The following is a 22485-nucleotide window of genomic DNA, read 5'->3' as shown; positions in this document are numbered from 1 at the left end:
AGAACCAAATGCCGTAACCATGCCACACCACAATCAGCAGCAAGCACAGCGTATTAGAAACCGATAAAAGCTAATAAACAAAACATTAAACTTCCACTCACAGCCATAAAACTCTGAGGCGAAGCAGTTGGATTTTTGTTTGATACAGACTGAACCCTGGGATGACATTTAGCTTTGCTCCCATTCAGCCACGTCCAACAAAAACTCACAAATGAACCACTTGATGGGATCACACTCACTTCATTTTTTCCCCTTCCTCTAAGAGAACCTTTCAGCATCTTTGCAAATCATAGAAATGGGCCAATCGGTAGCAATGAAACTGGAAATATGGGGCCACATGCATGAGAATCCTGAATCCCACTGGCACTCAGCTAAACATCCAGACACAAGATGTTGTAAGAGCTGGAAAATGAGGTCACGTCACACTCAGGCTGGAAATGAGGAACAATCTCTTCTCCAATGCGTGGTGCTGCCCAGGGAGGGCAGGTCACCATCCTTGGGGGTGTCCCAGATCCGTGGGGATGCAGCACTGAGGGATGTGGGCAGTGGGCACAGTGTGAGGGGTTGGGGATCTCAGTCTCTATGATTCTGTGACTCTAAAGCTGATGGAAGCACACAAACCACTCTGCCTTCCCTGTGTATTAAAGGCATAATTGCAGTACATGTGGAACCACCCAGCTCAGCCCCCAGGGGCAGAAAGCAAAGCCTCTCCAGCCAAGAAGGGGCCAAAGGCACTACGGTGCCTTGCAGCAAACCTGCAGGACGTGGCATCACCTCCAGAGCTGAAAATCATTCTGCTAACTTAAGGGTATGAAAAAGGCTTAATTACTCAGCAGCCCACACTGTTCAGAATACCAGTTCATCCAGTCCCCTGACTCCATTTCAGCATAAATTGTGCCGAATTTAACCACAAACTGGTTTAATTGCAGCTGGCAATCTGCGTTTCAAATATCGAGCAACCACAACAGCTCAGAAACACCTGCAGCTCTCACCACGCACCTGACAGCACTGATCTGCACCGTGTGCTGCAGACAGTGGCCAGAAGCAGCAGAGACAAAAATCAGCGAGGGGAAAACAGCATAAAGCTTCAAGTCTCCATCCTGGAGGTATTCCAGGCAGCCATGGAGCACTGAATGCACAGCAGGGTGGGGTTGCATTGGGCACCCGGGAGCTCCCATCCAACCTCAGTGATCCCACAATACTTATACATGCTGTATTTACTTTCCCACAGTGCTCCTACCTGGCAGCACACGAAGCCTCCCGGCCGACTGCGCAAAGCCAACGCCGTTATCTGCCATGCATTGGTACACACCGGCGTCCTGCATGGTGACACCACGGATCTGCAGGCTGCCCCCCAGCAGGAAATGCCGCGGGGATGGATGGAGGGGTGCAGCATTGTGCAGCCAGCTCAGTGATGGAGAGGGCGCCCCATGGGCAGCGCACTGCAAAGACACCGTCGTGCCGACGGCCACGGTCTCGTCTTGCAGTCCTTGGGAAATTGAGGCAGGTTCTGAAACGAGAAATAGTTCTGTGTGAAGCACCGCATGTATCTGAGCCCAAACCCTGAGAAACAACACTGGAAATGTGAAATGTTAAACTTATTAATATTAAACTTAATTAAAAAAAATAAAGTTAAACTTATTTAATAAGCAACCTGCCACTGGAAGTGAAATACAGCCGGCTGTGAGAGCGGCTTTACTTCTTACCCAGCACAGTGAGCGAGTAGTTGGCGTACACCAGCTCCCCCAGCCCGCTCTCCAGCACACAGGAGTAGTTCCCGGAGTCCTCCGGCTGCAGCCCATCGGTCACCAGGTGGGAGTGCTGCAGGGCCCACCTGCCCCCATGCAGCGCATCGCGGCCGTCCCTCTCCCAGCGCACAGCAGCCATAGGCAGCCCTGCAGCCACACACTCCAGGGTCAGCGGGCTGCTCTGCAGCACAGACAGCACCTGCGGCTGCTGGGGGTGCAGGATGCGGGGCTGTGCAGAGGAGGAGCCTGGAAGGGAGGAGAGCAGGATCAGCTCTGGCACTTCTCGGCTGCACGCTGCCATTGCACAGCACCGAAGCTGTGACTTCTTCCCTCCAGGTGCATTCACTCTGTGCAGTGGAATGGAGCACTCACGTGTGACAACGAGTTTCCTCCCGCTGGGTTCTATTCTGAGGTCGTGAGTGACGGGGTTGTAGGCAGCACACCTGTAGGACCCCCTGTCCTCCATGGACACATTGAGGATCTGCAGGTTTCCCGACGGGAGAATTAGGTACTTATCTGAACAAGGAGGGAAGAAGAAAAGCGGCTTAACTTCACCTCAAATAAAGGCAGACGTATTTTCTAATAACCTGTCACACAAACCGACCCACCCTACATCTGAAATCACAAAGAAATCACACTGCTACAAACAGGACATTAAGTCACAAAGGGGTTTGATGAAGCACACGCAGCGTGCACACATCTGCAGCACTGGGAGTCCCTTCCCATCCAGTATCCATGGAGAGCTGCTCCTCACCTGCAGAACGCAGCAGCCACTTCCCCCGCACCCGGAATCGGATCTGAGCTCTGGGGTTGCTGTGTGGCACCGTGCAGCTGATAAGCGCCGTTCCTCCTTCCTCTGCCACAACAACCGGCGTCAGTGATGGGTCAAAGTGAGCCAGACCTGCAGGGAATTGCAGGAGGTGATGAGCAGCTGAGGGTGGGAGGGGGAAGAGAGGACCTGGTGTTCATCATGGGCTCTGAGTGCACACAGAGTGCAACTGAACCTAATGCACGGAGCTTTCCCATAGGACAGTGCTTTTCTGTGGTTACAACTGATGCAACACTGAACCCGGTGGCGTCCTCCACTCATTGCTGAGCAATGCAGCCAGCTGAAGGACTCAGCAGCACCTTCAGCTGTGCTGCAAGAACCTCAAAAGGAAGACAGGAATGTGAGTTCTGCTCCTCCGGGCCCTTCACGCTCACAGCATCTCCCAGCTGCGCCACTTTCCTACGGCAGCCACCCCACAGCTCTCCTGAGAGGGTCTCGCTATGGGTCACTACTCTACCAAAACACCTCTCACATGCAGAAGAAATCTTCCTCCCGGGGGGATTTTGGACATGCTCCATAGATGAGAAACCCTTATACAAAATCACTCCAACCCTGCCTGACAAAGGCCTGATTCAGACGGTGCTGAGATCCAAAGCAGACAAACCACGCTGAGGGATGAACGCTGCAGGAACAACACACACCCAGTCAGCACCACGTCATGGGAATCACAACCAGCTCCATCAAACACACACCTCCAAGGACTGAGATCCACAGTGGGTCCCAACGCCCGATCCCCCCACAGCAGCATTAAAACAAACCACACCAACTCACTGAGGTCTCTGTAACTCGCATGCAGCAAGGAATACAAACCCAACTGACTTACTGCCTATTGACACCACCGCAGCCCTGCTCAGAACTGCGCCCGCGCTGCTGTTGGCCACGCACTGATAGTGGCCAGATGTGGCTGGGCTCAGGGAGGCGATGCTCAGAGACCCGTGCTGGATTTCCACCCCTTGCAGCCCGCTGCCCAGCGGCTCCCCATCCAGCAGCCAGGAGATGTGTGCTGACGGGGGCTCAGCAGAGCAGTGCAGCACCACGGGACCACCGGGCTTCTGGACAGCAGAGATGGGCTCAGAAGTAAAACGGGGAGTCAAGTCTAAAAGGAAACACACAGTGCAGTTAGTGAGCATTATCTGTCAATGCATTTATATGAGCACCCACTATAAGACCCAGAAAAATGGGTGAGTACAGAATATGGCCACGCTGGATGCAGAGCAAACCCCCAACAACATCCAGGATGCAGCCCTGCAATGTGCAGCTCCACTGCGCTGCCCTGCAGAGGGGCTCAGATGTGACTGCGGGGGCTGAGGGTGGGAGCAGAACGATGCACTGAGCACAGCAAGGCTGCGTGGGCAGCAAAGGACTCGGGAACACCAAGTGCACGACTTCATTGGGATGAGTGATGGATTGGGCAGCGTTATCTGCACCGCAGCAAGGCGAGCAGACAGGGAAAGCTGCTCGTAAATAAAGGGCTGAGCTCCAGAAAACTTGGTGAGGAGAGTCCATTGATCTGCCAGAAGAAAATTCCTGCTTGTTGGAGGAATTTTTTTTTCCTGTTCTGGCCAAAAAAACATTGGGAATTATTTCCATTTGTTTTCTGTGGGATTCTTTGCTGAAGATTTCATACAAAGTGAGAAAACGGCACTTAGCACCAACAGGTCCTGTTTGGTTAGAAATGGGGGGGACGTCTGCAAATAGGAAGAGCAGCGAGGGAAAATGAGTTTGAGTTTGTAAATAAGCTCAAAAAGCCCAAACAGGACGGGCTGAGAGCAGGGAAATGAAATCCAGGTTGGATACGGCTTTCTCATAGGTGGGGCCCTCAGCTCAGGCTTTGCCTCTCAAGTCAGCCCCTCCAAATGCTTCCAGAGATGAGATGCAGATGAGAAACTGAGCATTTCTAACAAAACCATAAAGGCAACTATCTGCATAAACATAAAGCAACGCTGGAAATTAAAGCGCGGCTTCACTTAAAAAAAACACAACAACACAACTAGATGAGATCCATAAAAATGGTATCTAAGCGTTTCTCAGGGCTCCAGATGGACCGTTTTAGCTTTTAATTAGAAAACTGCTTCTCCTAATAGTTGGGTTGGAACCTCAGGGCCAGCAGTGGTGGCTGCACTGCCCCGTCCTGCAGCGCCCGCACTGCGGTCACAGCGGGCAGCGCCGACCCCGCAGATGGAACTCATCTCCCACGACGGCTTGAAAAACAAAATTTATCCCATTTGCTTTATAACGACTGCCTATGAAGTGCTAAAAGTAGTAAAAGCTTCTTTTTTGTGCGGTTACATTAAGACAAGCTGACTACACAGAGCAGATGTGTCAATTAAAACCATCCCTCTCTGCTTTTTTCTATACGCCGGAGCCGTTCCAAGCACCGCCACGCATCGACGTTCACAGCTCAGACGTTCCCCTTTTCCTTCATGAACTACAATCCCCTCCCAGCCCCATGGGAACTGAGATATGAACCCACAGCCCGGCCCATCCACAGAGACCCCAAAGAACAAAGCTCTGGGGCTCAGCCTCATTGGGCTCAGCCTCACCCAACAGGTCCTTACCTGAGCTGCAGGCGGAGATGAGCGCGGCAGTGATGAGCAGTGCATGCAGGCAGGCAGGGGCCGACTGCATAGCGCCCGGACAGCAGGCACCACGACGGCTGCAAAGCAAACACACAGATGTCTATGGGAAGGTTCAGGAGTTCTTCTTTTAGCTCCCCTACAACAAAGTGTTTGAGGATGAAAAAAAGAAAAAACATGGCGCAACCAGGAAACGGCCAATATTCTCTGCAATATAGAAACCATCTGCAAAAATGAGTTACAAGTTGAGCTTCACTGTGTTTCCAAGTCCTATTCTTAATGTAAGATTTTTCCACAGCTGGGATACGCGGCACACGCACCGAGCCGTGCTGCCTTGATGAATGGGACTACTTGCCAACCAGAGGAACTGAAGTCCAAAATAAACAGCTTATCTATCGCAGATAATATTGTTTGCAAACAATAATCGTTTGGCCATCCATCAGCAGCTCCGCTTGCTTAACAAGGCACAAGGATCCATGTCCCACAGCAGCAGCTCACAGCCCTGCAGCCGCTGATGGGGAACGCTGCCCGCACTCAGCAGCCCACCAGGGCAGCATCACCAGCAGATCCCGATGTGCACAGAGACACTCAGGTTGGAGAAGTCCTCCTGGATGCCTGCACTGCACACACTGACTGCACCGCTCAGTGCTGCAGCCCAGGATGGTGACCCCCCCATGGGCACACCAGCACAGCGCTGCCCTTTGGGAGAGGACACATCCCCAGCAGCCACCAGGACCACAGATCTCTCCTCCCCAGGAGCAGAAGCTCCACACACAGTGCAGATCTCCAATGCAGCTCTCTGCACCCCCAGAGCCGCCATGGAACGCTCCCTGCTCCCAAACAGCCCCAAAGCCCACAGCCACCTCTCGCTGAGTTTTCTGCTGCCCTCCACCCTGTGATGATGAATAAGATCTGAGCTCATTTAGCACAGTTACTTCATTTATCAGTCTGCTCACAGCTCACCATACAGCCCCGCTGCTGTTAACACCCAGCACTACATCAGACGTCTCATCTGTCACATCTGTGCACAAACCCCTCACCCACACGGCGGCCGATGGAAGCACATCTGGGCAGCGCAGCGCTCCCAAGGACCAACATCCAGACACCCACAGCAAAACCATCCCATGGTTTATTTAAACTCCCAGCATTTCATCATCAGTGTCACCGCGGAGTGCCTGCGCAAAACACGCGTCGGGAAAAGGCTCCAATCATCATAAAAATATCACTTCAGATTTTATAGAACTATTTACTTCCAATTGTGATTCCGCCTCAAGTTTACAGTGACAGCTTTAGGAGGGGGAGCGGGATCCCGAGGAGCCGCGCTGCTGTTTTGGGGCAGCTTCACCCGGGGCCTCCCAGGTCCTGGCAGGGCGCAGCGCGGCCGCTCCGCTGTGAGCGCAGAGTAAACACGCAGAGAACTTGTTAACATCAAACGCTGCTCTGAAGAGGGTGGGGGGCAATGTTGCTTTTTGCCAAATCTTCCCCTGACTATTTATTTATGAAACGCAATGAAACGTATATTCTAGGTCAACTTTAACCCCGGCACATGGAGCTACTGGGTTATTCCGCAGCTGTCTTTTCAAACAAGGCCAGCTCATTATCTTTAACTAAACTTTATCTTTGGAGATCTACTTTATCCGGGCTCTGATTTCCCTCTGTTTATCTTTCTCTTTACATGTTCCTGGCTGCCAGTGTCAACAGCTACTCCTCTCCGACCCACCAGTCTGGCTGGCGGAGCAGTGAGACGTCAAACAGAGCTCAGAGCAATGGGGGCCACCGCAGCCCAACTGCAGGGAGGAATGAAGCACCAGCTTTACCTGGGCTGGCATCCTCAGCAGCACCGCCCAGCAGCCATCACAGCCCCCTCCCCACATCCCCTCTGAGAGCACTGCAGACTCCATTCAGACACACAGATGGAGCCCACGAGTGCTATGCAACCCAAAGGCTTCACTCCCTGCCCCTCACCTGAGTTCATCCATCCCCACCACTCTATCAAACGCTCCACGTGGCTCTGAAGGAAGAGGTGTCACAGACAGGATGGGTCTATTTATAATCCTTGTGGAACGCCAGTACTGACAGGAATTACTCAGCAATTTTAATAGAGTGGAACTGAAGCGGCCGCAGTTCCCATGGGCAGAGCGAAGCCCTTCCACTCCCAATGGCAATCCCTCCAGACCTGCACTGACACACGCCACAAAGCCACAGCGCGGCCAAAGCACACACTTATCCCACCTCCACTGAAACCTCTTTATCTAAAGCCAGTTTCCAGTTGTTTTCCTCCAACACTTGACCTCTTTGCTGCTCTGGTGTATTCCAGTCAATGGGAACAAGGAATATAAAGGACCTGTGTCAGGAGAATGAAGAGTCCCAACCGCTCCAATGGACGCCTGCCTGCAGAAAGTGCCCTGCACACACAGAGCCATAAATAAACACACACCTGATACCTTCTGGGAGATCATTAGGAAGATGGAGGGGACAGAGTAATTCTAGTTGTGTGCCTCATTTGTCACTGATCCCTCATCAATGGTCGGCAGCAGCCCCAGGGACAGCCACGCACCCATCAGTCACAGCCCCGTGCTGCACACTGCTGTCGGCAGCATCCCTCAGTGCAGGACTGGGATCTGTGCACCTGCAGGAGCTGTGGGAGCAGACGGCCTTTAAGGGTCCCTTCCAACTCAAACCATCCATCAGACCCTCCATCCTTTGGATCACTGCTGGCACTGCCCCGCTCCCACACCTGACCGCAAACCCAGCTCTGCCTGTAGCTGCTATAACCCCATCCTGCAGCCCGGTGCCACCCCATGCAGAGCCACCACCACATTCCCACCCACCTCCCTCCCAGCATCTGACCTTCAGTGTGAGTCCGGCTCACCCGGCGCTAAAGGAGGACGGGATCCCTTCGCTCGCCCCGCATGGAGCCCAGTGAGCACCGAGTCAGCACAGCGCCAGGGAGGAGGAGGAGGAGGAGGAAGGAAACGGCAGGCCGAGGAACAGAGGGAGGTATTCAGGTTCCCCACTCCACCTCCAGGAGCTGACAGCCCCGAGCAGCCCAAGGAAAAAGTGACGTCTGCCCAGGGCTGCGCAGACCTGAAGGTCTCAGCTCCCCATCCCACCCCGTCCCCCCCGGCCGCAATCCGAACAGCCTGCAGCAGCACTGAGCGCACTGTGTTATTTATCTTCCTGGCAGCTCTGCAATCCAATCAATTTTTAACTCGCTTTCCCAGATCCTCGCTGCACCAACAACTGCAGAGTTTCAAAGCAGCAGAATTTGGGGCAAATGAAACCCCCGGAACGAAGCGAAGCAGCAACTTCAGTGCGAGCAAACTGAGCTGGGTCATTAAATCTCACACCAAGACACCCGCAAAAAAAAAAGAGTGGTATTGAAGCCCGTGGCATTCCAAGAAAAAGCAATCAGACATTCCTGCAGCCCCGGCTCCTCAGTGATCTGCAAAGCCTTTGATCACTCACTGTCTTCATGCTGTCCTCCTGGGGTCCGGCAAAATGAGTGTAACAGCTGGCACATAGACTTCATTAGCTTTGTGCGGGGCTCTGCGGCGCAGCGCAGCTCTGCTGTCAGTGCACAGCACAGTGCACACCCCATACACACACACACACACCTGCACACACCGCCCTGCAGCACCCAGAGCGATCCCAAGCTGCCCCAGCGCCATTTTTATGAATGCTTAATGATCGCTCAATCATTAGCATCAGCCTTTAAAAAGCAAATGCAGCACCTACAGTGTTCATTACCCTCCCCCTCCCCCCTTTTCAGGGTCTCAATCGAGGCAGTCAAGCATGCAAACTGATCCTGTCGCCAGCAAAAGCATTTCCTTTCACTGTGGTCAGCCAAAAGCAAGGGAAGAAAATGGAAGTGACTTGGAGTTATGGCACCAAAAAGGCCAGACAAGCAAGGAAATAATCAACTCCACATGAGCCACTTCTAGCCCATCACAATGCAAAGGGCCCACGACTAACCCCAGGAAAGGTCAGCGGGACTATGGGGGTCAGAAGCTGAAAAAGGCAATAGTGAGCAGCTGCCAGCTGCAATAAGAATCAATGTGTTCCTAATTACGCTCTCCGAGAGGACCCCAACACCGAGGAGTTGAGCTGCAGTCACAGCTTGTGTCAAACCAGAGCAAAATCCAAGTGCTCCCATTTTACTCCCCCCACCCCAAGCACTGAAACTGCAGTTTCTGTGTTAGTAAATTGCAGGAAGCCGAGCGATGGAGATAAGCAATCAGGCATTTACGTAAGGGTTGGGGTTTTGTTCAAACACCATAACCAGGAATTATGGCATCGCCAAAGAGAGCACTGCATCCTGCAGCGCAACATCAGCCCCTCCCGGCAGCACTGGGTGCTATGGGACAGAGGTGACACCAGAAGGTGTGAAGGGCTGAGCACAAACACGAGCCCGGCCCCAAAGGCAGAGCAGCGATGGAGCAGAGCACGGCAGAGCTGCTGGATTCCTCTGTGCTGCTCTCAGGCCTGGAAAGCCTCACGGCTGGTATCAGCTGTTGGACCCGGATCAAAGTTGAGCTTTCCATTAATCCTTTGAGTAATAAGTGAAGCTGATAGCGAATTTTTGAGAAGACAGTCGAGATTACTCAGATACTTAATTTGCACTCCAATATTTCAAGAACACCTTGACTTGAAAACCTCAGTCTTGGCGTACATATGGTCTTGATAGAGGAACGCATGCTTTGGCATGGGCTGAAGAAATGGATTTGTGAGCAGAGTGAAGAAAAGTTAACGGTTTGTGTGCTGTGCTCCTGCACGATGCTGCTCCCCCAGAGCACCAGCTCAGCCCCTGCTGGGGGCACATGGGGGTGTCCCATTGGGGCAGCAGCGATGCCCTCCGGTCCCACAGACCCACAAACCAGCACCTCGAGGCACTCAGCTTCATTAGTAACCTCAAAGGAGAAGGCTGACAGTCCCCCTGCTGCCACGCTAATGAAGTGGGTATGGTTTCTGAGCTTCTGGCCTGGGGGAAGAAAAGGAACGGAGCATTAGTCTAATGTACAGCTCCCTCCGCCGCAATTATCTTTAAATGCCTAACTAAGGGCGTTCAGACCCCGAGGGACCCAAAGGTATCATTAGTGTAACAGCCCCAAACGCAGCCCTCACCCCTACCTGCTCCCATCCCAGTGCAGCTCAGCGCTGTGCTCTCCCCTGTTGGCAGCTCTCCCCTCTTCTTCTCGCAATCTTGGATCTTCTGATTGGCAGCCAAGTGATCTCACTGAGCGCAGCATTGCACAACCACTGCAGCACCTTCCTGCAGGGCAGCGCAGCCCCTTCTGCAGCACCAATACAGGGGCAGAGAGGGGAGCACAGAGAAACAAACATCTACGGAGGGAACACGGCCCCCCAATGCCATGAAGCCTCAGGTCAGCCTACACTGTGCTTTCCCAGTACCTTTAAACTGCAAGAATGCGATAATGCAGTGAACACAACTCCAGGTGAAGCACAGCCCTTCCCAGGGAGCAAGGAGACCCCCAGGAGCCCAGCAGACAGCGGGCTCATTTCTGGGCTGGCTGCAGATGAATGCTGACACCTCAACCCTCAGCAGCAAAGCCCCAAAAAACACCCCACAGCTCCCTGTGCCCCCACGTCCAGCTCAGTGTGTTGGAACTTGCAGGACCCGAGCGATCCCTGATCCCTTAAAGGGAAGCACGACTGTTAAATCCACACCTGCAGCCAGAATTTATAGCAGCTCCATCGACTGCTGCCTGACATCATCGGCAATTAGGAGCCTGTGAACTCATGGCTGCAGGATATGGGAGGTGTGCAGGGAGCGTTGCTGCACGGCTCTCGCCCAGCCTTCAGAATTCACTGCTGGTGGAGAGTGAATAAAAACAGGATTATGCATGAGAACAGAGCAACCGACCAGCTCCGACTCCTCTCTGCTCCAGATTGTTGCTTTCCTCCTTGCACAGCTTGGCGCCGCGCTCAGCAGATAACTGCAGCCAGGACCGATCCCACCCCACGTCAGCATCCATCCCATAGCAAGAAAAACAAGATTAAGGAGCACCACGGCATTAGTCTTCATTTAAACTTGGCAAGGAGAGCAAGAGCTCTTTCTGTTGGCTCCTCTTTGTGTTTTCAAGCAGTCTCAGACTCAGCCAGAGAAAGGTGCCTGGACTTTTTAATAGCTGGGGATTAGAAAGGACAACACTTGTACACTTGCCAGACCCCAGATAAGTCGTGAATGCTTAGGTTAAGCAGGCGAGCATCTGCCTCCTGCAGTATATACATTGCCAGAGTGAAAATAAACAGCTTCACACCTCCTGTTCAGAGAAGGGCTTCGGCTTCTCCTGCGTCCTCAACCTGCAACCTATCAGACAAGCAAAGGGCACGAGGTGAAGGTCACTGCCAGCTCCTCCTGCAGCCCACAGAGCGGCTCATGTTGGGACCCAATGCAGAGCCGTAACCCACAGCAGCTGCAGCACCGCTCGTCTCAAACACGTTCTCCATGTGTAGCAGCTCCCACATTTAAGCAGTGACAAATGCATTGATTAAAAAAATGCCAGCTTGGAAACTCGGCCGTTTTTCAAGTGCTCAGAAGCCCAAAGGACCGTACCTCCAATCACTGCTAGCACTAAATCCATTGGAGATCTGCTGCTGTGACGACTCGCAGCGCTGCAGAGACTCAATACGTGGGGCCACACAGCCGCCAACCCTCCTCCCCCAGCACCCACCATCCATTATCCCCTGCTGGGCTCCTCTCTGCCCCATCCCAGCACACACAGCAACGGGAAGCGCCTCAGCCTGAATATCAGTATTTAAAGTTATACCATCGGGCCCAACATTTCAACACATTACGAGAGTTTGGGTAATAACTTTCCTGATTACATCCGCTGCCAGCTTCCTTCTACACCCCTCCAAAGATGTGAAGGATACATTCCAATTTCATCCTGCAACAAAGATTAGTGGCAAGAACAGAAAACATCTTCTGTTCCAAAAAACCCTCGGGGTTTTCCTCCTCAGCTCACGTTTCATTAGAGGAGGCTCCAACCTCCGGGCCGCGATGTCACTGTAAGGTATTGAGGCAATCAGCCTCTGTGCCACGCCAACACGCACGGCTGGGGAAGGCTGCTGAGAAACAAAGGTTTCAGACTGCAGGCTAAATAATTCCTTAACAGTAACAGTGCTCAGCAAACAGCACCGAGATCTGGGAGATCTGGGTCTGCTCATCAGCATAGCTGCAATGCAAGAGCTGCACAGCGTGTTTCTGCTGATGGAGGAGGAACACGGCCCAGCAAAGCTGCAGGCAGCAGAGCCCTGCATGGCACATCCAGCACCGCCCTCAGCATCCCAGCCAACACAGGGCAGACAGAAGCACAGCTGGATGCTGCCCCTGCAGCGCTCAATGCCACCACGTCCCCACGGGGGGCAAACCAAAGCGACACCACTTCCATGGCAGCAAGCACAGGACGCACTGCAGGCAGCTCCCAACCCTCACCCACCTGCAGACATCTGACACGGCCCCCAGCCCCCCGCCCTCCCCCTCCACACGCTGGGATTTCAGCGGCCCCGCAGAATGAGACGGCGAAGAAAGACGCTGTTTGGTGGGGGAGGAGAGGCACACACGTATTAAACACATCATCTGTTTGGAGTGCTGGCTCCTGCTTGTTCTTGGTTATATTATTCACTCAGGAGTGGATTAATCCATCACTGCAAAAGAATCTCCTGATCTCAGAGATAAAGGCAACAAGTCATGTACTGACTGTCTGTGGATCCTCCTGAGAACCTCCAGCCTCTCTCATACCCTTATTTGGGCTGATCTATCAGCTCTTAACAAACAGCAACAAGAAGGGAAACAAGAACAGAAAAAACACCAACTCACAACAGGGGCTGTAGTGGGGAGAGCCCTGCTGGGGTCCAGGGGGGACCAGAAACCACAAAACGCCTCCTCTGGTTTGTGATCACCAACTTGCTCCACTCTTGGTGCAGTTCCCCATGATGGCCACGTCCTCAACAAGGAGCAATAGGGGTCACCGAGACCCACGTCAACGAGAGGCCTTTGCTTTTCAGCCACAGGTGAGAACCGAGGGAGGGAAACCCCTCATAGGAACCAGGAGCATCCCCCACTGCATCAGAGCAGGCTGCTGCCCAGCAGTGCACACACACATCCCAGGGCACCGCAGGAGGAATGGGGGCTCCTGCAGCCCCCTGAGACAGCAGAGGCAGGGAAGGAGCAGCAGCAGGAGGTGAGCAGGGCAGGAGCTCAGCCCACAGCCACCTTCACCCCGCAGACGTAATTTGGTGGTGCCCAGCCCTTCCCAGAGCACACAGCCCCTTTGTTTGAGCTGCGTGGTGCAGCAGCACTGCACTGTGCACCATCACAGCCCAGCTCCCACTGCAGCCCTTCCCCTCCTCTGCTTCAGTATCTGTAGGTTTGCTGCAAGAAAAGCCCAGTGAGCAGACGTGGTACCACTCCGAGGTAGGAAACATTAAACTTGCCTTTGAATTAAACAAATAAGGCTCAACCACTCGGTTCATTATCAGATACAATGGTTGAAGTCTGTGGGGAAAACTAAACAGCAAAATCCAGCCCATAAATCAGAGCTGTGATCAGGCAGACAGGTGAGGCCGGGGGCGGTTTCACGTTACCCAGCAGTTGGGTCTCACGGCCGGGCACACTCTGCTCCCCCCAGCTCCTGGCACTGCCCCCATTGCCAGGCAGGACCAGAAATACTCCAATGGAGGGGGCTCATCTTGTGATGCTTGTCAGGGGATTTACCACTGTGTTTTTTAACCTCCCCCCCTTAATGTTTCAGTGAGCTGAACAGCTTTATGGGGCAAAGTATGGGGGAACAGCAAAGCCTTTCCCCTCCGCAACACTTAGCTCAGCTACACCATAAGAACACAGCTTTATGAGCCAGCTCAGCTCATTTCAAACCAGCTGCTGCCAAAAGGGGCTGCGCCCCCACCCTCCCCCCACAGCTACAGAAAATCTGGGGCACCCTTCAGAGCAATGAGCCAACCCAGCACCAGCTCTGCACCCTCTGCTCTGAGCCCCTGGCTGGTGGGAGAGCTCCAGCAGCTCCCAGGGATGGGAGATGGGAACACAACTCAGCTCTCATGATTGTTTTCCCTTCTGTTGGAAGGCAGCAGAGATTTCTCACATCGGAAGAGCGAGGGCTTAATGGGAAAGGCAGGTGGTGCAGGCAGCGCTGAGCACACGGCTCATCCCGTGCTGATAACTGCAGGACCATCAGCACAGCACCACGATGAGGACGAGCAGAGCTGTGTGACACACTGAGCCCTGGAAGATGCAGCCATTTACCAAGGAAATTGCTGGAAGAACAGCCAGAGAAAAGCAGTGTGCACATCCACAGCAGCTATCTATTCCAGGAATTCTTGAGACGGGTAATTGGAGACTGCTCTCGTTAGCACTGCGCCTTCGTGCTGAGCTTGCGGAGGAGACTGTAGGGGTTGGGATGGGAAGAGGGAGGATCTCTCCCTGGAGAAAGAGGGAGAGACAACAGCAAGTTCAGGCAGTGCTGGGAATGCAGCACTGGAAACTTGTCAGATGTTGCACTGCAGAATAACAGCACTCGGGGTGAATCGTTCCCATGCAGCTGGGAACGCTCCTCAGGAGCGGAGCTGGTGCCAACTGAGCCACCAGACAGTGCACAGAGAACTGCCCAGTGCCCAGGAACCAGCCTGGAGAGTCTGAGCTGATACTGCAAAGCAGGAGGTTCCCATCAAGAGGGGAACCATGAGCAGCTCCGCTCCACACAACCAGCACTGACTGCAGCACTCAGCTGTGAGATTCACAAACAGCCTCTGACAGCACTCTGCACTTAGAGGGGTTCAAACATTGCCTGTATCCGAACACGTGTGTGTCAGTGAGAGGAAAACGACAGCGAAGGCAGGGAAAGATGGGGACTGAGAAAAGATTGAGGGCTCCAAACAAAGAAAACACACTGCAGCCCTTGGGCTGTTATTAAAAGCACTTCTAGTTACAGGATGGTTCACCTCACAGCTTTACAAAGCACAGACACGCTGCGGCAATGGGAAAGCTGCAAACTCGGTGCTGGGGCTCCCTGAGCACATCAGACCCAGAGCAGCTCCGAGCCCCACTGGAACCACATCCAGGAGCAGCAGAACCCGCAGCTGTCACACAGACACAGATTGGGGCACCGTGGAGCTGTGCCAAGCCAAATAAAACCCATGAAACAAAATGCATCTTCATACGGTTGTGCAGATGGCTGCGTGCCTGAGAGCACTGCGAGCTGCACATCACAGCCACCCAGCCCTGCATGAGAAACCAAAATCCACGCTGAGTTACAAAATAAATTCACCCTGACACAATTTAACCATCTCACGCTTCCCAGTTCAGTTCTGGAAGCTGAAGCTGTGCCGTCCTTACACTGGCAGGGAGCAGAGCAGGATGGCACCCCGAGCTGGGCTCCCACAATGGCTGAGAGGTGCTGGGATGAGAACAGCAGCACAACGCGCCCATGCAGCCAATCCATCGCTGTGCTTCACTGTTTCCACATCTGCAGAAGGAGGCTTTAAACGAGTCAGTGTGTTTCCAAGCTTTGACAGTTAAAATCCTCAAGTGACATCACCTGAAGTCGGAGCACAGCTGCCTTATTCCTCTGGCACGAGGCCGTGCCAAAGTAAGCACGAGCCCCAGTTTATGGGCTGACAGCACACCTCGAGATGGCAAAGGCACCGCTGGGGTCTGCCCTGCAGCACTGCGGCCCCTCCTGGCTCTTTCCTCGCTTGTGGGGGTAAGAAACACCGCATTAAGGAGCGCTGAGCCCCAGCAGAGGGAGCACACGGGGTGCACCAGCCCAACGGGTTTGGTGGGACATCGAGAACGGTGCTGACGAGGAGGAGAGCGATGGGAACCCACCGGGCAGCACAGCTCGGGGAGCCCCCCGTGGTGCACGGGAGGGGAGCACAGCACCCACCCCGACACGGCCGCTTACAAGCGGCTTAAGGGTGTAAATCGCGTTAATCCCGGTAACAAAGCTCCGGGTTCACCCTTGTGTGAATGGCTAATCCCCCTGCACCGGGCTGAACCCAGCCACAGCCCGGAGTCACAACAGCGCAGCACCGAGCGCTGCTCCCACCGGGACCCCAGCGGCACCGAGCAGCTCCACGGCTGCAGCAGCGCCCGTCTGCTCCCAGCCCCCATGTGCTCCCAGCCCTGTTGGTGCGGGGGGGTCGCTGCTAAAACGCCCGTTTCCCTTTTTATTGCGCCGTGATTCGGGCTCTGCTCCCCACGGGGCAGCTCCAAAATCAGCGCGTTGGTTCCAGCCTCACGAGCAGCGCACGGTGGGTTCGCGGTAACAAAAGCACGAGGGTCAGCACCGGATGGAAAGGTGAGGAGTCACAGCGCTGCTCAGCGAGCCGAGAACGTGCACAGACAGCAGCACTGACCGCAAAGAGCCCTAAAACGAGGGGGTCGGACGGGCAGCGCGGGGCGGCTCTACCTGCCTCGTGCAGCGAACGGGAGAGCGAAGGGAGGACGGGATGGAGGAATGGAGGCGGCGGGGGGGGGTTGGCTGTCACGGTGCCGGGGCCGAGCGCACAAACCCCCCCGTTCCCGCAGCACTCACCGCTCCGGGGCTGACAGCTCCGCTCGGCGCCGCCGTTCGGTGCTCGGTGCTCGCACCGCGTGCAGCCGGGCAGCCCGCAGCCTCTCACCCCGCGCTGCGCCGCCGGCGGCCGCATCCAGCCGGGACACGCAGCTCCCGCGTCCCCCAGCCCGCAGGGAACCGGCCCCGGCCCCGCAGCTGCAGGCGGGGCGGGCGACCCGGCCGGGCGCCTCCCGCCCGCTCCCGCGAGCCCCGCCGCCCGCAGCCCCCGCCCCGCGGAGCGAACCAAGGAACGGAGCGGCGGGGGGAGAGCGGAGGAGGGACCCGAGGGTGGGAGCGGGCGGTGGGAGCGGGCCCTTTAAGAGGGGGGGGGGCGGGTCGCGGTGGGGTGGGAGGGGCGCGCGCCCGCGGGCGGCTGAGCGGGAGGGGGCGGCACGATGCGCGTGCACGATGCGCGTGTACGATGCGCGTGCACGATGCGTACACTGCACAACGGCCGTGACCGGGTGCGCGTCACCTGAGCGAGCTCCGGCCCCGCGTGTCCGCGTGGGGTGACCCGTGGGCAGCGCGTTCCCGAGTGCGATGGTTGCACCCACAAAGCGCCCCACGCGCTGCGCCCCGTGCGAGAGTTTGTTTGCATGAAACATGCATGAAACATGCGTGCAAAATGCCTGAGCGCTGTGCAAACTTCCCCCGTGCAAACATGACCCGCACGGCTCCGTGCAAAGCGCTGCTCACACCGAGGCTGCTCGCACACCCGCTGTGTCCCCCTGCTGCCCCGGCAGCCCCTAAAGCGGCGCAGGGCGCGGAGCTGAGCGGGGCCGGGCAGGAGACGGGGGAACATGGAGCCTCTGCAGAGCTCGGGGCTGCAGCGCTGCACACACGGTCTGTGCACGATCCTCCGGCTGATAACAGCGGGGAAAAGAGCCCCAGCTTGGGCAGACAGCGCTAAAACCAACAAAAGTGGGTTTATCTGGGCTTGGAGCGAGTCCAGACGAAAACCACAAGAAGATCACATTAAGCATTCGGGAAGCTCCCATCATTTGCAGCGTAATTTAATATTAACAGCTCGCTAAATTGCCCGGCATTACACCGAATCTTTGGCATTAAACCCTGCACTGGGGCGTCCCGGCTCCTCCCCGCTCCCCAGCCCCGGCTCTGGTCCCTCCTGGCCCAGTTGTGCTCATGGTTGAGGCTGCGTGGGGAAGGGACCGGTGCCCACCAAGGGCTCCCCATGAAAAGGCCTCTCAGTCTGCAGGGCTTTGGGCAAACCCGGCTCCGCCACCCGGTGTTTACCAGCCCTAATTTTGTCCCTGCGGAGGTTTCCTGCAGGACGTCATTATTTCCACAAGTGCGAAAAGGGAGAAATGAGGAAGAGCATTCGGTGTCCCCACAGCGGGGAGGAACGCAGCTTACACGAGTGGGCAGGGACACCGGGACACCGGGACACCGGGACAGCCCAGGCTGTCATCTGCTCCACGGGACGGAGCTGGAGCGTGGCCGTGGGTTGGGAGTGTGGGAGGAGCCTGGTGCCACCACGGGGCTTTGGGGGCAGAGATGCCATGGGCTCAATCTCATTTCTGGGGGACTGGAGGGCTCAATGAAGGGGATGAAGATGGTCCTGGTAGCAGATGGATGGGACAGAAGGTGGAAGGTGTCCCCAAAGGGAGATGTCCCCAGTGGAAGGTGGCTGTGATGGAAGGTGGCCATGGTGGGAGATGGCCCCAATGGACGATGGCCCCAATGGAAGGCAGCCCTTCTAGAGCAGCCCTCAAATTCAATGGCTCTAACAAAAGCCTCCCCAGCCCCAGGAGCAGGGTAAGCGCTGGGAGCAACCTGAGCTGGCGCTGGAGGTGGACACCGTTGTTTCACCCCTTGGTGCCATTGGGTCGGCCCGGCCCGCCTGGCTGCCTCCAGGTTCCCATTATTTAAGCTGTGGCAGAGATTATTAGAAAGCATTTCCCACTCGTATAAAAACCAGATGCGCTTCGTCACGCTGCGCTCACGCCAGGATTTGCAAAGCAAACGGAGCGGGGCTCTCAGCATCCAGTGCGGATAATGACTCTTTGCGGGGGAAAAACAACAGGGAAGTGCGGGGCTGAGCTCGGAAGCGGCCCGGTGAGTTCGCCGCGTGCCGCCGTGCCCCCGGCAGCCCCCGCAGGAGGAGCTTACGGCGGGGAACGGGGAGATTTGCTCCTTTTCTTCTGCTTTGCCACATCGGTGCCCCCTGAGCCCATTAGGGAGACCCAGCTGCAGCCGCAGCCCTTACATCACCCAACGCAGGCGGTATTTGCATGAGAAAGCCCTTTTTGGGGGGGGGGAATTGCTGCTTAATTACGGAGCGGCAGTCACTTTAATTAGCATGTCTCCATGCTCCCTGGTACTTTGCATGGATTCAAATGAGCTGCTCATTAGGGACCGGCGCTGGGACAAGCTACGCCCGTTAGCGGGGCGCTAAATGAATTAACCCCGGTGGGGCCAGGGGGGGATTTTAGGGCCGTCCCCGGGCAGAGCCATTCCCAGCCCGGACCCTCACGGTGACCCGGCAGCTCCGGAGGTGACGCTGCTGCTGCAGCTCGGGCTGATGCCGAGCAGGGACCCGAGGAGGTTTTGGGGTCTCGTACAGCGGGACCGTCACCGGCCCCACAGCCGAACTGCTGGAGAAAGGGGAGCAAAACTTGGCCGGCGTCCTCACCCCCGCTGCCGTCGTCGGGAGCAAATCTAATTACTGGAAGGCGGCAGGGCCATGAAAGCGGATGAAGTCATCTGCTTTCAAAGGCGCCGAGTGACACCCGGACAACGGGGCTCCGCTAATCCCTTCTGCAAAGATGCAAATGGTGCATTGGGCTCCGCTAAGGGCTGCTGGCTTTGTCTGGCGGCGGGTTCATAACCAGCCCGTGGGGGCAGAAAGGCCGTGACCCACCAACCCCTGTGGGTTCCCTCCAGGTTCGGGTGGCTTTGGGCGGCCCGATCTCGGCGCTGTCCCTCTTGCTGCTGACTCAGCTGTGGGTTGTGCTGCTGTCACCTTTTCCTGTTGCTCAGCTTCCTCAGGGCTGGTTTCCTCCTGGCCCAGCGTTGCCCTCCCTGCACCCTCCTGGGGTTCGGCTCTTGCATCGCACGATGCCGGTATCCCAAAACATGGGACACGGGGGCGGCTGGGACACGCGATCCATCTGCTCCTGGGGGTCTCTGTTCCGCACTGACCCCTTCTCACCCCTCCCCACGGGCCGTACTACACCCCCATCCAGCAGAAGGGCAGCGGGCGAGCCGATCATTAACGGGGCTGTTACCCGACCCACCCCGGCATTGTGGGCTCGGCTTTGTTCCCCGCACCGCGACCGATCCCGATGGCACCGGGCAGGTATCGCCGCGTTCAGCGGGGCCGGGGGCTGCGTTCCCCCCTCGGCTCACAGCGAGGGCGACTTTTCTCCGGCTGCTCCGTAATCCGATCGTCCTGTCACGGTTCCCGGGAGCGGAGCTGCCCAAACAAAGCCCCGGAGCATCCTCGGCTCCCTCGGCCGGGGGCTGCAGCTGCGCCTCGGAGCGTGACCGATCGGGAATGAGCCTTCGCAGCGCGTCTAATGCCGTTTGGACAGGGGGCCTTTCATGCACTCGTGGGAGCGAGGCCCCATCATTGAGCCCGCGGAGCCCCGCGCTCCAGCCCTCCTCGATCCCACTCCGCGGGAGCTGCGCGGCCCCACGGCGGCGTCATCGGGGCATCGAGGGCCGGGATGGGACTGGGGGGGTAGGGGGCGGCAGCTGGGGGGTCAGCAGGGGAGGCTGAGGGGGGGAGATGCTCCGTGTTGCCCTGGCCTGGTCCACAGCGCCCTGCGTGGATCCTGGTCCTTGTCACTTTTACCCCACCTGGTCCTAATGTCCCCATGTGCCAGTGAGAGCTTTTGGTCCAAAACGCATCACCTTTCCAAGTCCTCTTTAGCCACATTAAGGTCAATATCAGGGTCAGAAAGGTCTGTAAAACCTTCGTGTAACATTTACGTGTGAACAGCTTCCGTGGTAGCGGTAAAACCCTATCAGCCACATCCCTGTGCCTATAAAAACACAGCTGCTCTCAGCGCTGCTGCCACAGGATTTATCTGGGCTTTGCTGCCCAATGCATCACAGGCAGCCCCGGGGCTGCAATGGGTCTCCATGTGGGGGTCTCCATGTGGGGGTCTCCATGTAGGGGTCTCCTCCTGCTTGGGGTGGTCCATGGGCTCTTCATTGGTGGAGGTGGTTTTGGGTGGCATCGGCTGATGGAGCTCAACAAGTGGGGAAGGGGAGGCACGGAGCGGATGGGAGATGTGGGGGGTGCTGGGGGGGCACAGGGGGATCTCCTACAGCCCATCAGGAGTGAGGGTGAAAGCCGAGCATCTGAAAACCCCTTTGCACCTGCCCTGGGGTCCTGCTGCAGAAACAGAGCCGGGATGGAAACAAAGCAAAACCCGCTTTCCTCAAAAAGTGAGCAAAAAAACCCCGTGTTTTTTAGGAATAAAAGCAAGAGACAAAACTCCTCCTGGAGCCAATGTTTGCCTTGGCACCGAGCGCTGCTCCGCCGGACCCGCCGTCGCCCGGGGACCCGCAGCCACGTGCGATGCTGCGGGGGGAGCTTCCCCCCCCCCCCCCGTCGGCCATCAGCGCTTTGAAGAGCGGGGCAGGAAATGAAGAGCCGCCTTCAAACGATCGCTTGTCTCCTCCGGGGTTGGGGAAACGAGAAAGGAGGCAATTTCCTCATCTCCGCAGCCAGCTCTGGGGGGGGGGAGGCAGTTTGTTGGAAGGGGATGAGCTGAGTGAGGGAGCGCCGCCCCCCCGGGGGCATCTCCAGCCTTGGCCAAGCTCCGAGCTGCCAACAGCGCGGGGTGTGCGGGGCTGGGTGTGCGGGGAGCAGCTCCGCTCCTGCTCTGTGCTGGGGGCTCGTTCTGTTCCTCCATCCTTCCCCCCATTGCATCGCTCTGCAAACCATATTCCAGGACACTGAATCTCCCTCGGAGCTCTGCCAGCCGTTCACTTAAAGGGTTTTCTTTTCTTTTCTTTTTTTCTTTTTTTTTCCCAGTGAAAAGTGGCTTTTTGACCCAAACGCACGTTTTCACACAGAAGGTTTATTTTGGCCCCGAGCCTTTATTTTTGTGTGTGTGTTAAAAAGAAACACGGCGAGGCAGCGCCGGGCGGTGGGAGGGCGGAGGGGTCACTGCTGTAAGACGTGGGGGAGGACAAAAATCCATCATTGATTTGGGCTTTTCCATCAGAAATAGCTCCGTGGGAGTCGATGGTTCTGCAGATCCACCGTCCCACACTGCGCCTGGTCCTGCCTGGCTGCAGCTGCCCAGGAGGGCACAGAGCGGTGCCAGGCAGTGCTGGGGCTCTTGGGGTGTCTGCGATGGATGGCAGCTTGTTTGGCACCAGCCCTGCTTCCAGCTGAGCCTCCCGGTGACACCCCAGACCTGCATTGTCCCCATCCCCATCCCGGTCTCTTGGGCAGCCCTCAGAGCAGTGATGTGGGTTGCTTGTCTCCATCCCTGTATCCCCAATGGACCTCAGACTGATGCTGAAGGCCCCTTGGCTCCATCTTTTGCTCCTGAAGGACCTCAGAACAGTGATGTAGGTTACTTATGTCAACCCTCAGCCCTCAGATAAACATCAAACCAATGTCTGAGGGTATTGGTGTCCATTGGTCACTTGTCCCCATCCCCAACCCATGAAGGATTTCCAGCCAATGCTGTATCTTGCATGCATCCATCCTTGTGTCCCTTCATGGACACCAAACCAGTGCTGCAGGTTAC

General features: G+C 56.2%; 1 protein-coding gene across 3 annotated transcripts in view; it reads right to left on the bottom strand.

Annotated features, from left to right (window-relative positions):
- CDON (cell adhesion associated, oncogene regulated) overlaps positions 1–17017 on the bottom strand; it is a 36242-nt gene extending 19225 nt beyond the window's left edge. The window contains exons 1-7 of one of the 3 annotated variants that reach the window (XM_085526151.1): positions 16730–17017; positions 5136–5233; positions 3401–3673; positions 2503–2649; positions 2121–2264; positions 1707–1994; positions 1241–1510 (exon numbers count right to left, since the gene is read on the bottom strand). In XM_085526151.1, the coding sequence (XP_085382277.1) occupies positions 1241–1510; positions 1707–1994; positions 2121–2264; positions 2503–2649; positions 3401–3673; positions 5136–5205 (1192 nt within the window). In that variant the 5' untranslated portion in view covers positions 5206–5233; positions 16730–17017. Of the gene's footprint in view, positions 1–1240; positions 1511–1706; positions 1995–2120; positions 2265–2502; positions 2650–3400; positions 3674–5135; positions 5234–8003; positions 8465–8621; positions 8846–16729 lie in introns of those variants that run through there. The other 2 variants (XM_085526152.1, XM_032449054.2) reach the window with 2 other exon arrangements.
- Positions 17018–22485: the final 5468 nt, after the last annotated feature.

The sequence above is a fragment of the Coturnix japonica genome, chromosome 34 (assembly GCF_054131305.1).
Source record: "Coturnix japonica strain WE chromosome 34, WE-NBRP24, whole genome shotgun sequence".
In the NCBI taxonomy this organism is placed as follows: Eukaryota; Metazoa; Chordata; class Aves; order Galliformes; family Phasianidae; genus Coturnix; species Coturnix japonica.
The sequence above is the reverse complement of the archived record's forward strand: the minus strand, read 5'-3'. Positions and strand labels throughout refer to the sequence as shown.